Below are 16,485 nucleotides of genomic sequence, written 5' to 3'. Positions count from 1 at the left end.
TTTGACTAGACAGACCTTTGTCAGCAAGGTGATGTCTCTGCACAGGTTACACTGTGTAGGTCGGTCATAGCTTTCCTTTCAAGGAGCAAGTATCTTGTAATTTCATGGCTGCAGTCACCATCCACAGTGATTTTGGAGACCAAGAAAATAAAGTCTGTTACTGCTTCCACTTTTCCCCCCTCTATTTGCCATGAAGTGATGGGACCGGATTCCATGTTCATTTTTGGAATTGAGTTTAAACCAGGTTTTTCACTCTCCTCTTTCACTTTCATCAAGAGACTCTTTAGTTGCTCTTCACTTTCCGCCATTAGAGTGGTATCATCTGCACATCTGAGGTTACTGATATTTCTCCCAGCAATCTTGATTCCAGCTTGAGTCATCCAGCCCAGTATTTTGCATGAGGTACTCTGCATATAAAGTTAAATAATCAGGGTGACAATATACAGCCTTGACGTACTCCTTTCCCAATTTGGAACCAGTCCGTTGTTTCATGTCTGGATCTAACTGTTGCTTCTTGTCCTGCATACAGGATTCTCAGGAGACAGGTAAGGTTGTCTGGTATTTCTGTCTCTTGAAGAATTTTCCATAGTTTGTTGTGATTCACACAGTCAAAGGTTTTGGTGTAGTCAATGAAGCAGAAGTAGATGTATTTTGGGATTTCCTTGCTTTTTCTATATAAAAGTGTGTATATGTCAATTCCAATCTCGTGATATTTTAAGATTAAGTATTCATTTCCTAGAAACAGTTTCTTCCTATGCTCCCATTTCAATGAGTGCTCATGTGGTGAAGGCAGCAAGGAGCATTCAGGAAGGAAACATGCTAACTCCCAGTTTGGTGCCCATGGTCTCCTGAAAGTTGTCCAGACCAACTGAATAGAACCAGCTACATGTTTTCACATGTGACCAGCTACATGTTTTCAAGTATCCAACATAAACCACCAACCCAACATGCCTCTGAATGCAACATGGGATCAAAGACAGACTCCAGCCAAAATTAATGAACCAGTAAAGGACTCACATCTAAGGTCCCTGACCCCAGGTACGGTAAGCAATATAGAGACAGACAGCAGAGCATGCTCCTTGACTCACTGCACACATCGAGCGACCCTACCCATAGGCCAGAGGAAGGCCCAGACACAGCAGAGGAGAGTTTCCCCTGGCTGGCCACTCAGGCCTGAGTAGCTCTAGAAACATGCCAGGATGTCCATAGAAGGTGCTTCTCTGGTGGTCTGTGGGCAGCTGACTCACTACCCCACACACTGGGTACAACTCGTGGCACAGGCTGACCTCCAGGCTGCAAACCAAATGAATTACAAAGGCAAAATCCCAAATGATATCAAGTCTCTAACTTGGCAACACAGTTTCTAAAAACTTATTCTGGAAAACACTCAACAACTCCTTAAGGTCAAAGAAACAAGGAAGGACAGGCAACAGACATGACACATAAAAGCAATGTGAGACAGCCTGTCCACAAAAACGAGCAGGAAGAAGTGAGTTTGCAACCCCAAAATACTACTACAGAACACTGTTGGTCCTAAAAATACCCTGGTACCTGGGGCAACCGAGAGGGGAACCACTTACAGGAGATCCATGATATCCTACTAAGTAAACACAGCAAGCTGAAAAACAGTGTACATATAAAAAACGATGTAACTGGTGAAAGTTGCTCAGTGAAAGTTGCTCAGTTGTTTGTCTGACTCTTTGCAACCCCATGGACCATACAGTCCATGGAATTCTCCAGGCCAGAATACTGGAGTGGGTAGCCTTTCCCTTCTCCAGGGGATGTTCCCGACCCAGGGATTGAACCCAGGTCTCCTGCCCTGCAGGCGGATTCTTTACCAGCTGAGCTATCAGGGAAACCTATACGCAGGCATGTAGGCAGATATATTTTTGTGTGTGCAGAAAATGTCTGGAGGGTACCCAACACATTATTAGTAGTGTTACTCCTGGAGAATGATTTATTTGGCTTGGGGTAGGTATTAGACAGACTTCATTTCTCACTTCACTTCTGAACTTCAATCTTTTGGCACAATAATCATACAATCTTTTGTGATTAAGAATATATGGAAGCTGGTTTGATAACATACTATGGTTATATGTTATTGCAGGAAACGGAATGAATTCTAATACTATTTTTATAACTTCTTCTGAGATTAAAATTAGTCCAAAATTAAAAGTTAAAAAATATATGAGAGAGACTACATAAAATTAGTGTTATTTCTGTTTTAAATGCTTGATAAAATTTGTCAGTGAAACCATCTGGGCTTGTAGATTTAATTCCCAGGGTTTTTCTTTCTTCTTCTTTTGCTTTATTTTACTTTTCCTAGAGCAGTTTAAGGGTTACAAGCAAAACTGAAGGCAAGGTCCAGAGGGCTCCCATACGCCCTCTACCACCACAGGCACAGCCTCCCCATCAGCAACATCCGCCACCTGATGGTGCGTTTGCTACAGGAAATGAGCTGGCCCTGACATGGAAGCCTCAGCTTCCAAAGCCCTCCCTCTTGTCATGCACCCCAAGGTCTTGGACAAATGCATGATGACATATAGCAGTCATTAAGCTATCATACAGGGTATCTCACTGCCCTAAGAATCCTCTGTGCTCTGCCTACTCATCCTTCTCCCCAGCCCATGAACCCCTGGCGGCCACTGATCTTTTTACTGTCTCCATCGTTTTCCAGAATAGCTGGAATCTGTAGCCTTTTCAGACTGATTTCTTTCACTGAGTAAAGGGATTTAAGATTGTTCCCTGTCTTGCTTGGCTTGACAACTCACTTCTCTCTGGTTCTAAATATTCTATAATATTCCATTGTCTCAGTGTACCAGTTTATTTATCTATTCAGCTACTGAAAGACATCTATCCTGCTACTTCTAAGTTTGGGCAGTTATGCCTAGAGCCCCTGTAAACGCCCGGGTGCAGGTTCTTCTACATATCACCTGGTAAGATGAAACCAAACTACGGTATGATTCACATTCACCCCTCATGACCAGAACTTACAAGCCTCTTGCAGCTGAAAGAACTCCCTCCAGCATTTCCCAGCTGCACAGCTTCCCTCTTGTGACCTTTCCAAGGATCAGCTGCTCTCCTCAGACAGTTGGTCGGGGGGGGGTCTGCCCTCCAAGCGCCCCTCCCTCTCAGTGGCCCCTGGAGACCAGTGGAACAGTGGACGCACACACTCCCTCCCCACCACTCCTGCTCCTCCCAGCAGTGACTCGCCTGCCTCACTCCCGACATCCCCACACAGACAGCACTCACCCTGCTGACTGACCTTTTTGACTTCCCAGAGTCTAGACTGCTGTGAACGGCTTTTTAAATTTTTAACACTGCCACCATTTCAGTGAGATGTGGGGAAGGAGAGTCTTCTTTACATGACGACTGGCCATGAATACTGACCTGGAAAACCCTATGCCCCTGAATAAATGCCCTTGTCTGGAAAGCCTCTCCTGCCTCAGGCGCACAGACGCCCACACGTGCTCCTGCATCTGCCCCAGCAGCAGTGCCTGCTTTGGTCTCCCTGCGGCCCCGCCTTGCTGCCTTTTCCTTTGGGGTCTGGGCTGCTGGAGGGTTTGTTAGAGGCCTTCTTTGCATTATTCAGTTCTCCACAGGCGGCAACTGTCTTTGTTCCAATTATGACAGTTGTACTGATGGCTGCCAAGTTTCTACTGTCAGACCAGCCCTTTCTAGAAATGCCAGTCCTACATGTCAAATGCGTGGATCTCCCCAAGACGCCTCACACTCAACAGGTATGAACAGACATGTTCTGCTTGTGCACACATCTTCAGGAACAGCCCCATCATCTCCCCGGCACTCACTTTAGGAACTCAGGAGTCACTCAAGAGCCTCCTGCAATGTCCCCCTCTCCACACCACGGCTGCTGACTCGATTCCAGCCCACTCTCCCCAAGGGCTCAGCTGCCCTCCAAATCAGCACAAACTTCTGCCCTGGGCTATGGTAGCGTGCTCTCCAGTTTTTCTGCTCCCACTGTCATACTCACCCAAACCACTCTCTACATGCTGCCAGAAAAATCACTCTAAATCAGAGAAGGAAAGAGACTGACAAGAGATCACACCAGAGTGTTTCAACTGCTCCTTAGCACCTGGACAAACAACCTGCTGGCTCCATCATTTATGAACAAACACGTGCTTAAAGCAAAGCACCCAAGAATAACTACCCCTTAGTCCTTTTTAAAAAATAGAAAATTGGCTATCTCTGCCTTCAAGGTTTTCTAGTTCTAAATGTACACACTAATCTAATTTTAATATTCTCCCCACTATTGAGAAAAGGGGTGGAAGACTGCACACTTTGGGAGCATGACTCTTATTCAGCAGAGTGCCTTTAGAGAGCATATGCTTTGCTGTGCTGTCCAATACAACAGCCACTACTCATATATTTAAAAACTTTCGTTAATTAGAAGTAAATTAAATGACCGTTTAGTTCCCCAGACCCACGAGCCACATTTCGAGAGCTGAACACCACATGTGGCGCGTGGCTACCATACTGGATAGCACAAAACATTCTCACCCTGCAGACCTCAGGGTGCCCATCACCTCTCATCCACACCACCACTGGCTGCAGGTGGCACCTGCGTTTGCTTCAGTGCTGGGCTAGACCAGTGTCTGGTCCAAACTCCTCCCTGGGATTTGCACAAATCCTCCAGCAAGCCCCCACCCTCCAACCTGTTCTCTCTACCACCTGTCAGGGGGACACTGTCTGGAAGCCCAGCCCACTTACTCTGGCTCATCCTCCTCTGTCTAGCACATGCTGCCGTCTTCTCCCTCACCCTCCTCACACGTGCCTTCAGAGCAAAGCCGGAAGAATCTGTCTTTCCTCCATTGGCCCTGCTGGCCCAGGTCTGATGATCAGAGCTGACGGGGCCCTGCATACACCTCACAATACTGCCAGTTTTTCAGCCTGTCAGCCTCACTAGCTCACGAGCGTTTTTGTTCAGTCTGCGGAAGCTTGCTGAGAACAGGATGACAGGCTGAGGGTGTTGGGCTGCTCTAAGGGAAATGTCACAGGCTGGGAGGTCTGAACAACAGGTCTGGAGGTTGGACGTGTGACCTAGGTGTCGCAGGGCTGGTCCCTCCCGCAGCCTCGCTCCTCGCATGCGGGCAGCCGCCCATCGGGGTCCTCACAGTTACCCCCCTCGTGTCCATGTGCTCTCCATGTCTCTCCCTCTTAAAGACACCAGGCTTACTGAATCAGGAACCCGTATGGCCTCATTTAACCTTAATCATCTCCTTAAAGGAATGCAGTCACACTGGGGGTTAGGGCTTCAACATGTGAATTTTGGGGAACAGAGTTCAATCTGTAACACCAAGATTATCTAATGATAAAGTTAGAATCTCTATTTCTATAACCTTTATTTCAAAATGGTCCTAGTTTTAGTTTTCCTAGCTGTTCCCTGGCAAGCCTAATCCGTAGGCTCCTTCGTGTTCAGACAAAACCTAAGGACATAAACCCACGCGTGGAGGAGCTTACCAGGACATGCTCTTTTCAGTTGCCAGTTTTCAACAAGCACAGGCATACCTTCTGACATTTCACATTCTCAATTTAAAGGTTCTTTACCAAAGACTCTGTAGAAAAAGCCTGAAGTCTGAAAAGGAATAAAAGCTCCTTCTCTCTTTCCAAGATGGTGATCTTAGATCATGTCAGTCAGTGTAGACTAAAGAAAAATCTTAAACCATGACAATCAGTGTAGACTAAAGAAATAGGATGTCTATTCTTTCCTCACAGCTGGGTAAGGAAGTAAAGCACTGCACTTAATATGCCAGCAAATTTGAAAAATTCAGCAGTGGCCACAGGACTGGAAAAGGTCAGTTTTCATTCCAATCCCAAAGAATGGCAATGCCAAAGAATGGTCAAATGCAAACTAATGCAAAGTTGCACTCATCTCATAGGCCAGCAAACTAATGCTCAAAATTCTACAGGTGAGGCTGCAACAGTATGTGAACCAAGAAATTCCAGAGGTTCAAGCTGGATTTAGAAAAGGCAGAGGAACCAGAGATCAAATTGCCAACATCTGCTGGGTCACAGAAAAAGCAAGAGAATTCCAGAAAAACATCTACTGCTTTATTAATTACGCCAAAGCCTTTGACTGTGTGGACCACAACAAACTGTGGAAAATTCTTCAAGAGATGGGAATACCAGACCACCTTCCATGCCTCCTGAGAAATCTGTATATAGATCAAGAAGCAACAGTTAGAACCAGACACGGAACAACGGACTGGTTCCAAAGTGTAAAGGAATACGTCAAGGCTGTATATTGTCACCCTGCTTATTTAACTTATATGCAGAGTGAGTGTGAAGTCACTCAGTTGTGTCTGACTCTTTGCAACCCAATGGACTGTAGCCTACCAGGCTCCTCTGTCCATGGGATTTTCCAGGCAAGAATATTGGAGTAGGTTGCCATTTCCTTCTCCAGGAGATCTTCCCAACCCAGGGACTGAACCCACGTCTCCTGCATTGTAGGCAGATGCTTTACCATCTGAGCCACCAGGGAGTACATCATGCAAAATGCCAGACTGGATGAAGCACAAGCTGGAATCAAGACTGACAGGAGAAATATCAAAAACCTCAGATATGCAGATGATACCACCCTTATGGCAGAGAGTGAAGAGGAACTAAAGAGTTTCTTGATGAAAGTGAAAGAGGAGAGGGAAAAAGTTGGCTTGAAATTCAACATTCAAAAAACGAAGATCATGGCATCCAGTCCCATCACTTCATGGCAAACTAATGGGGAAACAATGGAAACAGTGAGAGACCTTATTTTGGGGGGCTCCAAAATCACTGCAGATGGTGACTGCACCCATGAAATTAAAAGACACTTGCTCCTTGGAAGGAAAGCTATGACCAACCTAGATGTCATATTAAAAAGTAGAGACATTACTTTGCCAATGAAGGTCCATCTAGTCAAAGCTATGGTTTTTCCAGTAGTCCTGTATGGATATGAGAGTTGGACTATAAAGAAAGCTGAGCACTGAAGAACTGATGCTTTTGAACTGTGGTGTTGGAGAAGACTTCTGAGAATCCCTTGGACTGCAAGGAGATCAAACCAATCCATCCTAAAGGAAAACATCCTGAATATTCATTGGAAGGACTGATGCTGAAGCTGAAGCTCCAATATTTTGGTCCCCTGATGCAAAGAGCCCACTCATTGGAAAAGACCCTGATGCTGGGAAAGACTGAAGGCAGGAGAAGAAGGGGATGACAGAGGATGAGATGGTTGGATGGCATCACTACTTGATGCACATGAGTCTGAGCAAGCTCTGGGAGTTGGTGATGGACAGGGAAGCCTGGTGTGCTGCAGTCCATGGGGTTGCAAAGAGTCGGACACGACTGAGCGACTGAACTGAACTGAGTAATACACACCAAGTCTGTACGGAAACCCCTGCATGGTTCATGGTCCCCCAGCAATGACTTGAGGTGCTGACCCAAGAATCCAGGAACTCACAGAACACAGGCCATTCATTTCCTGTGTGCAAAGGGGAAGGGGCCAAGGAGCATCCAGGAGACACTTCACCAACAGATGACAGAGATGACCAGTGTAGGTGTTTCCATCCCAAGGTTTCTCTTTACCAAATAGCATATATTTTCCCAGTCTTTTTAACACACAGCTTTAACATCAGAAATGTTAGATAATTTAAGGGCATAAAGACTGATCTGAAAGGACTGTCAGCCTCACTCAGAAGCAAACTCACGACAAATAAAACACCACAGGAAGAGTTCATCTAAGGACGGACCAGCAGCTCACTTCCCACTCACGTCAGCCTGCTTCCTTCCCACCCTTCCCTTGGCTGTGTCGTAGTAGAAGGACTCAGGGCTTTGCATGAGTTCATTTTTATATTAAATAAATGTTGCATGTCATGTCAGGCAAAGAATACTAAAAGATGAAATTGAAGAGTTTTCAGAATGACACGTCTTCAGTAGTTTTCAACTAAAACGACAAAGCCCTCCCAGCCCCCAATACTGAGAAGAGGGCTCAACAGCAACAGGCAGGCTGACCCCTGCGGACATCCCACATGACTGAAGGCAGCAGCGGCCTTGACCCAGGTCCTGCTGGAGGACTCTTCCCTCCAGCAGACTGGTGCTCCATGCCCATCTCTCCTCAAACCCTTCATTCCTGAATGTGCATTTCTCTCACTTGATAAGGCTGAAGGTCAAAAGACAACAGGGACCTGAACAACCCTGCAGAGGCCCTCCATGCGCCAAGAGCAGGGCTCTGACCCTCGAGACTGGGCTGTCCCCCCGAAGGGCACCCAGACACCACCTACTCCTTCCTGCCCACTGGCTGAGTGCCCAGGGCTGAGCAGGACGGTAGGCACTCACAGGTGCTGTGACTGCCGAGGGGGAGACAGGATCCTTACCTCATATCTGTGGCTCAGATTAGGCCACAAGCCACAGGGGAGGCAATGACAGCACAAGGATAGCAAATCCGCAGCGTCCCGGCACCTTCCCACGCGTGAAACATTTACCACACAGGCAGCAGGCACAACGCCCCCCCCCCCCCGGCACAGCGGAACCCCAGAGCAGCCTGGCTGGCATCCTCACTCCCCCTCCTCACCTCACCCTCTGCCTCCATCGGTCTCAGGACGGGGATGGAGACCCTGCGGGAGGTACCTGTCAGAGCATGGCCCTCCTCCACGGCACCCTAGGGTCAGTGTTTATCCACAGCTCACCCTCCTGGCCCCACCATTCACCAGGCTCCTTCCTCTGCAGCCACGGCCGAGCTAACCCAGCTGCATCGAGTGCTGCCCCCCGGCCATATGCATGGCCCTGATCCCCCACCACCACCCGCCTGCCCAGAGGGATTTCCTGACCCCCAGTCTGAAGTCCCCTCCCCACAGTCCCAACCTCCCTTCCTCCAGTAGGTGTTAACAGGAAGCAAATGAACAGGGAAAATGGTGCCTTCCTCTACGACAGACACTGGGAAGGTAACAGGTCAATGAACCTGGGTGGCACTTCAGTTTGGGACACAGAGGAGAGGACAGCAGGCTCGGCCCTGCTCTTGTTGAGCATCGCGATGCCCTGCTAAGCAAGAGCCAGCCACAGATGAGAGGGTCTTGAGGAGGGCAGACAGTTCAATTCAATACACGCTGACCAACAACCATGTCCCAGGAGCCATCTCAAAAAGCCAGGTCATGGATAAAGGAGACAGACCTGCCGAGTAAACAGCAGACAAACAGCCCTCCCAACACAGGTCTAGACCAGTGGCCCTGCAGGCAGTTCAGGTCCTCCAAGCAGCAGATGTGGTGACAGGATCAGATGTGAAGAGATTTATGTGGGAAAACGGGGAGGGGCCCAGAGGAGGCTGCAAGCTGTTAAACGTGACTGTGGAGGAAGAAGAAAGACAGGCAGGTTTGGAAGAAGCCTGAGACTCCAGGCAGCTCCAGGAGTGTCAGGCCATGTGGCATCCTGGAGCCAAAATCCCTCTGAGGAATGAGGCAGCTTCAACTCCTGCAGTAGGAGTCATGGCCTCAGTGTGGAGTCAGTGTGGATGCAGAGGCCAGCAGGGGAGGACCAAGTGGACCAAGTGGCCACTGTGGGGCTGGAGGAGACAAGTCTTGGAGCTCCACCGCGGGTCCTCCCCGGCTGGACCAGATTCACAGTGCACTCATCTCAGTGTAACTCTTTCCCTCCCAGGAGTTCAAAGCAACAGACACTCCATCCTGGTTCAATGGCTCTCTGAGGCACAGCTCAGGACTCCCAGGCCTTCACTGAATCTGAGAAACTATTACCAAAAAATTAAGTATTCAAGCCAATTAAGGGGGATTCTTGATTTAAAAATGAGAATAAATACCATGTGTGGTTTTACTCTTTTAAAAATTATTTATCTATTCATTGGCTGTGCTGGGTCTTTGTTGCTACCTGCCGGCTTTCTCTAGTTGTGGCAAGTGGGGCCTACTCTCTAGTTGTGGTGCTCAGGCTTCTCACTGCGGGGGCTTCTCTTGTTGCAGAGCTTGGGCTCTAGGCGGGCTTCCATAGCTGTGGTGCATGGGCTTAGCTATCCTGCAACATGTGAGATCGTCTCAGACCAGGAATCGAACCCATGTCCCCTGCACTAGCAGGTAGATTCTCAATCACTAGGCCACCGGGGAAGTACTTTATTCTTCCATTAACTCAACAAAGATCCACTAGAATACCTAAAATGTCCTAGGGGCTGAAGACAGGAAGATGAACAGATCAAAATTTCCTTTGGAAGTGCTCCCTATGAATTGGCAAAGGAAAGTCCAAGTAAACAATAAATACAGAATTGTGATAAATCTTGTAAGAATGACAAAATAAGTGTTAAAAGAACAAAAAAGCCAGCACCTAACTCTGGGTTGGGGGCAGGTGGCCTCTTCTCAGAGGAAGGCAGAGCTTCAAAAAGAAAGGGAAGCTTAACAAAGGCAGGAACTCAACAGGTACAGAAAGTTGGCAATGAACAGCATGTGCAAAATTTTAGGATATTAAAGTGGAAATCCTAGTATTGATATTCTTTTAAAAACTTATAAATCCAAATTCTTTAAAGAGACAACTCATTAAGATGATTTACTATAAAAAGAAAAACGGTTCTAAAGGGAATATACCTGAATCATGAATAATGGATTTTGCATAAAGTAGGATGGACATATTGATACAAGCAGCTAGTCAGTAAGTAAAACTTTTAAGGATTTTCAAACATAAATTTTATAAATTGAAATTTTAAATTCAATTTTATAAAATTCAATTTTATAAATTGAAACATCTGATTGCCCAAAAAAATATAAACAGAAATTGCATTATACTGGGCAACAGCTAAAAAAAACACTATAAAAAGTAGAAGAAATACATGTTGACATCTAGGTATTTCCTTAAAAGCTTTTCATATTACACAGTCTTATTGTTCAGTTGCTCAGTCGTGTCCAACTCTTTGCAACCCCATGGACTGCAGCATACAAGGCTTCCCTGTCCTTCACTATCTCCTGGAGCTTGCTCAAACTCATGTCCATTGAGTTGGTGATGCCATCCAACCACCTCATCCTCTGTCATCCCCTTCTCCTCCTGCCTTCAATCTTTCCCAGCATCAGGGTCTTTTCCAATGAATGGGCTCTTTGCATCAGGGGACCAAAATATTGGAGATTCAGCTTCAGCATCAGTCCTTCCAATGAATATTCTGGATGATTTCCTTTAGGATGGATTGGTTTGATCTCCTTGCAGTCCAAGGGATTCTCAAGAGTCTTCTCCAACACCACAGTTCAAAAGCATCAATTCTTCAGTGCTCAACTTCATGGTCCAACTCCCACATCCATACATGACCACTGGAAAAACCACAACTTTGATTATATGGACCTCTGTTAGCAAAGTAATGCCTCTACTTTTTAATACTCTGTCTGGATTTGTCATAGCTTTCCTTCCAAGGAGCAAGTGTCTTTTAATTTCATGGCTGTAGTCACCATCCACAGTGATTTTGGAGCCCAAGAAAAGAAAGCCTTTCACTGTTTTCCCATCTATCTGCCATTACATGGTCTGGTAGTTCTCAAAGGTGTGGCTCTCAAGAACCCTTCACACTCTTAAAACTTATTGAAGACCCCAAACAGCTTTTATTTGTAAGCTATCAATGTTTACCACATTAGAAATTAAAACTGTGAAAGTTTTAAATATTTAATTAATTTAAAGAACTGTACACTAAACCTACCATAAATAAATAATAATAATTTCCAAAGCATTTAGTGATTTCAGGTGTTGTTTTACTCTTAGGAGCCTCTTTAACATCTGGCCTCTCAGAAACAAGTGAATTCTCCTCACCTGCTTCAGTTCAATGGCCTGCAGGATATGTGGTTAAGGTCTACGAAACACAATCAGCCTCACACAAACACGGGCTAGAAAAGCAAGGAGTATTTCAGTAGTCTTTGCAGCTCACTGTGGACATTCTTCAATACCACCCCAAACTAGGCAAACTGCAGGTTCTTAAACAATAGTTGCAATGTAGAATCTAAAACCTTATCAACGAACTTATCGTACTGTTATGTTGCAATCCATTGGTATATATCTGAATGGGTCTTTCACCCATGCACAGATCTGAGACATGATGCACTGGCCATTTGGAAAATACTGGTTCACAGAATTATGCAGCTCTTTCAAACGTGGACATATTTCACTAAATAATATCAATAACTCACACTCTGGACTTCCTTGCTGGCGCAGTGGACAAGAATTCACCTGCTAAAGCAGAGGACATGCTTTGATCCCTGGTCTGGGAAGATTCCGCATGCTGAGGAACAACTAAGCCCATGCACAACCACTAAGCCCACGCACTGCAACTACTGAAGCTTGCATGCTTAGAGAAAGCCCAAGGACAGCAACAAAGATCCAGTGCAACCAAAAACACACTAAGAAATATGTAAACTATTAAAAAAAAAAAAACACCTACAGGCTTAAGGCAGTCCTTATATGAGGGTGGGGTTAATACTAAAAAAAAAAACAAAAAACCTCATTGATTAACACTGCCACTAAGCCCATCAAAAAAGTCTTTAAGTACTCAGAAGCACACACACACACACACACACACAAAAACAGAAAGTGGCAAGAACTCCAAAAGACAGGACAAATATGAGGGAAGGGTCACAACACAAAGACACCAGGCTGGGCTTTGACAGGTGAATGGAATTTGGACTGAGAACTTTCATATACCACAGAATATTTAAGAAGCACAACAAATGTTTATCAACATGAAGGCAATGTCAGGCTGTCATTTTGAAAACTAAGAATTAGATCACAAATTTTAGAAATCAAAGATGTTTAATGAGAAAAAAAGGCTTTGTGAAAAGAAGTTCCTTCCTCACATCCACAAATGGAGCTTTTCTGCTTTATGCTCGATTCCATCCAGGCTAAGCCTGTGCTGTATCAGAATACAGGAAAACAAAAAACAAAGTTAAAGCCATGGAATAGACCTACTAACCAGGATGAAAACACAGGAGTGGGACAAATGTAACCTATTGTGTAGGAATTTCCTCTCTACATCTCTGCAGGCCACCAAAACAAAGAATAAACTTTACACCATTATTCTCTTCTCTTTTTTTTCAGGTTTACAAAAAAAGTATTTGAAAATACAGGGACTTCCCACATATCCCCCCTCTGTGAGCACACCACATCCCCGACTGGTATTAATGGGGTATATATGGTACAACTGATGGATAGTATTGATAAATTATTACCAACTGAAGTCCACAGCTAACTTTAGGGTTCACTCTGTGTTGTACATTCTATGGGTTTTGACAAATGCATAGTGACTTGTGTCTACCATAACCGTGTTACACAGAACAGTTTTGCTGCCCTAAAGACCCCTGTGCTCCACCTACTCACCCATGATCCTCGTTTTTAAGCAGTTCAGCATCATTCGGTCTGTGCTGTTTCCTCCTCCCTCCACCCTGCACCCGCTGTCACCTCTAAGTTTTAAGCAACTCCTCATCCAGACAATGTGACTGTTGTGAAGGCATCCAATTTTGACATTACTATTCTAATTTAGGGGCTTCCCAGGTGCACGGTGGTAAAGAATCCACCTGCCAATGTAGGAGATGCAAGAGATGCAGGTGCAATCTCTGGGTTGGGAAGATCCCCTGGAGAAGGAAATGGCATCCCACTTCAGTATTCTTGCCTGGAAAATCCCCTGGACAGAGGAGCCTGGTGGGCTAGAGTCCATGGGGTCGCAAAGAATCGGACACGACTGAGCAACTGCACACAGCAGCACTCTACTTTAGAAGTTTCTCTAAAATGGTGGGGGGTGAGTGTGTGGGGAGGAGAGAAACATCACATAGGGCAAATAAGAGTCCCACTTTCTACTTCTACTGGAAAATATTAAAATGACAATGAAAATGACACTAGTTTGGGTTGCTTTAGAACCATACTTCATTAGTAACATCTTCCTTTATTTATATAAATAAAACTTTACTGATGTAGGGGGTAGGACAGAGGCCAGGGCTCCTGTCTCCTTGGCTGCACTACACTCTGCTGTCCCTTCCCGTCAACACTGTCTTCATTTCCCCAGCTTAAGCTACTATCCACATACACTTAATCTTATACCTTTTATGCGACTATACATCTTCTACATACGGTTAAAATGACAACAGTATAAAAGGATTCAATAGAGCAGTGTTTCTTTTGTTGAAATACTTGTCTTAATGTGTGTTCTGTCCGACAAATTATGAAGTTCTCAACCTTATCTGTCAACTCCCAGGAAGAATTCAAACATAACAACCACAAAACAAGGACCTGAAGGAATAACTAACACACTGGAGCAGAAATTAGGAGCACTATACAAAAACATATTTGAAATGTGTAAAATCTAAACTGTAACTATATGATCTTCCCTGGATGAAGAACTAGAACAAACTCAGGCCAGTAATTCCTATCAGAAACATTCCTAAATTCAGTTTTTTCAGATTTTCCAAGAGCATCTCATCACCAAGAATTCTCAAGTCCACCCTTTTCCAATTGCAGTTTCATTGAAAAAAAGAAAAATGTCACATGTCACAGAACTTTTAAAAATCTGGATGTTAAATTCAAAGCAGTTGCATGTAAATGCTGTATTACCTGTAAAACAAAGATAACAGCACCACCTACCTCCCTAAGGTGGGTGAGGATTTGGTGAGTTAGTACAACCCTGTGGATATTTATTAGATAGTTGTAAGAATTCACTAGCCTGACCTCAATGAAACTCGGTTCAGTCTAAGGAAAAAATGGATTCTAAAAGTTGAAAACGTATTTAAATTTCAAAAACAGTTGCGCATTTAGATGCTTCTCTCCGAGGGCTGCGAGGTCTCCTGACCCCGGCCAAGAGCTAACTCCGCGCTGACAGCCACGCGGAATTCGGGACCTGAGCCTGGAGGTTACAGAGGGTAACCCCACCCACGCCTCTTAGGCCATATTACTCAATTTTAAACAAACAACCACTTACTGCACATGCTTTCTTAATTTTAAAAAATTCCCTAAGAGGGGCTAACAATCTCGTTCAAAGTGTTCAGCGCTTTGCACCAACCATTCCAGGCTCCCAACTATCCCGAGAGGTAGGTGCGGCGACCACACGGTCTCGCAGGGGAAACCGAGGCACGCGGGAATGCAGCCGGCGCCGTCCCTACGCGCTGACACGCGGGCCTTGGCTGGGCAGTTCGCTCGGACACAGCGGTCATCCCCGTCCGGGTTTCCGCGCCTGAGGCCATACACCCAAAGCGCGGCCACCGGCCGGGCGCCGGAAGCCGGACGCGAGTCGGGGTCCCGGGTGTGAGCGCCAGGCGGGGGTCCGGGTCGCATTAAGGCGGGGCCAGGCCTGGGCAGGGGTCTGGGAGGAGAGCCGGGCGGGGGTCCGGGTTCCGGGCCGCTCACCTTCCGACAGCTCCAGCTCCAGCTCGGCCAGGCTCTCCCGCACCTCAGCGGGCAGCGGCACCGCCTCCAACGGGCACCCGCGCTCGGCCATGGCCCCGCAGCAGGACTGCCGTCCGGCCGCCTCGAGCCGGGCGGGGTCGGGGCCGGGGTCGCGCCAGGCCCAGCCCAGGTGGCCGCGCGGGCGACAGCTACGTCGCTCCCCTCAGCCCCGCGGCCCGCATCGGCCCTCAGGGAGCCAAGGCGGCGGGCAGCGGGGCGGCCCAGGCGGCTCCACAGAGACACGGGCGCGGGCACGAGCGCGAGCCGCTCCTCTGCCGCCGCCGCCACCGCCCCGCGCGTCCCCGACAGCCCTGCCGGCCCTGCACGGAGCGCGCGTGCGCGGTGGGAAGAGACGGCAGGGGAGCGCGCGTGTGCGGCGGGTCGCCAGCCTGGTGGGCGCCTGGCCCCGCCCAGCAACACCAGATGCTCGCTGCCATTGGCTGTGAGGACGCGGCGAAGCCGTCCCGGGCTTCCATTGACTGAGCCGGGAGAAAGTCACTCCCGAGAGGCTCTGCGCGGGAGGCTTGGATCGCGGACCGGCTGGAGCGCAGGCTCCGCTGAGAGGGCGGCCACTTAAGTGTTGGGGTCTCCGGCACGAGGCCTCTCTCAGCCCGTGTGCTAGAGCCGTTGGACTCAGGGGGGCGTCAGTGCGCGGCGATCCCTCAGGCCCCTAGGCGGGCGAGCAGCGGGCACTGGTGTGGAATCCGCGTGGACAGTGGGGCGCAGCTGAGATGGAGAACGTTGAGGCTTCCGGGCGCGCTGGGCCTGCTCTTGAGGAATGCGTCCACATGCTTTCCTTCCAACACGAGTGAACTTCACTCGTGGGGCTTTTCACAACTCCCAGGAGCCAAGTAGACCTCCCGGGCCCCTTTGGACGTCCTTCATAGACCCGTTATGACGTGTATTGGCCCAAATGCTTTTCAAAACAGCCTTGGAAGGAGCTCCAGCAGCAATTTCAGACGGTGCGGTGACCTTGGGAAGTGCGAGGACAGACATGAGGGAACAACAGACGTGCAGGGCCTGGGGGGGTTGGGTAGTGGAGCTGCACTGACATCCCCCCCCCCCACACACACACACACTCGAGAATCCAGAGGGAACTGTTGTGCAGTG

The 16,485-nt window shown here is 47.4% G+C and overlaps 1 protein-coding gene across 5 annotated transcripts in view; it reads right to left on the bottom strand.

Moving 5' to 3' along the window:
- The window catches only part of DIP2A (disco interacting protein 2 homolog A), a 109,209-nt gene extending 93,504 nt beyond the window's left edge, over nucleotides 1-15,705 (bottom strand). For all 5 annotated transcript variants that reach the window (XR_010664172.1, XM_065942324.1, XM_065942325.1 and 2 more), the window contains exon 1: nucleotides 15,337-15,705. Coding sequence is in view for 4 of the 5 variants with exons in the window: in XM_065942324.1 (XP_065798396.1) it covers nucleotides 15,337-15,427 (91 nt within the window). In the remaining variant the exon portion in view is untranslated. The remainder of the gene's footprint in view (nucleotides 1-15,336) is intronic.
- Between the last annotated feature and the right edge of the window lie 780 nt (nucleotides 15,706-16,485).

The sequence above is a fragment of the Muntiacus reevesi genome, chromosome 8 (genome assembly GCF_963930625.1).
Source record: "Muntiacus reevesi chromosome 8, mMunRee1.1, whole genome shotgun sequence".
Taxonomy (NCBI): Eukaryota; Metazoa; Chordata; class Mammalia; order Artiodactyla; family Cervidae; genus Muntiacus; species Muntiacus reevesi.
The sequence above is the reverse complement of the archived record's forward strand: the minus strand, read 5'-3'. Positions and strand labels throughout refer to the sequence as shown.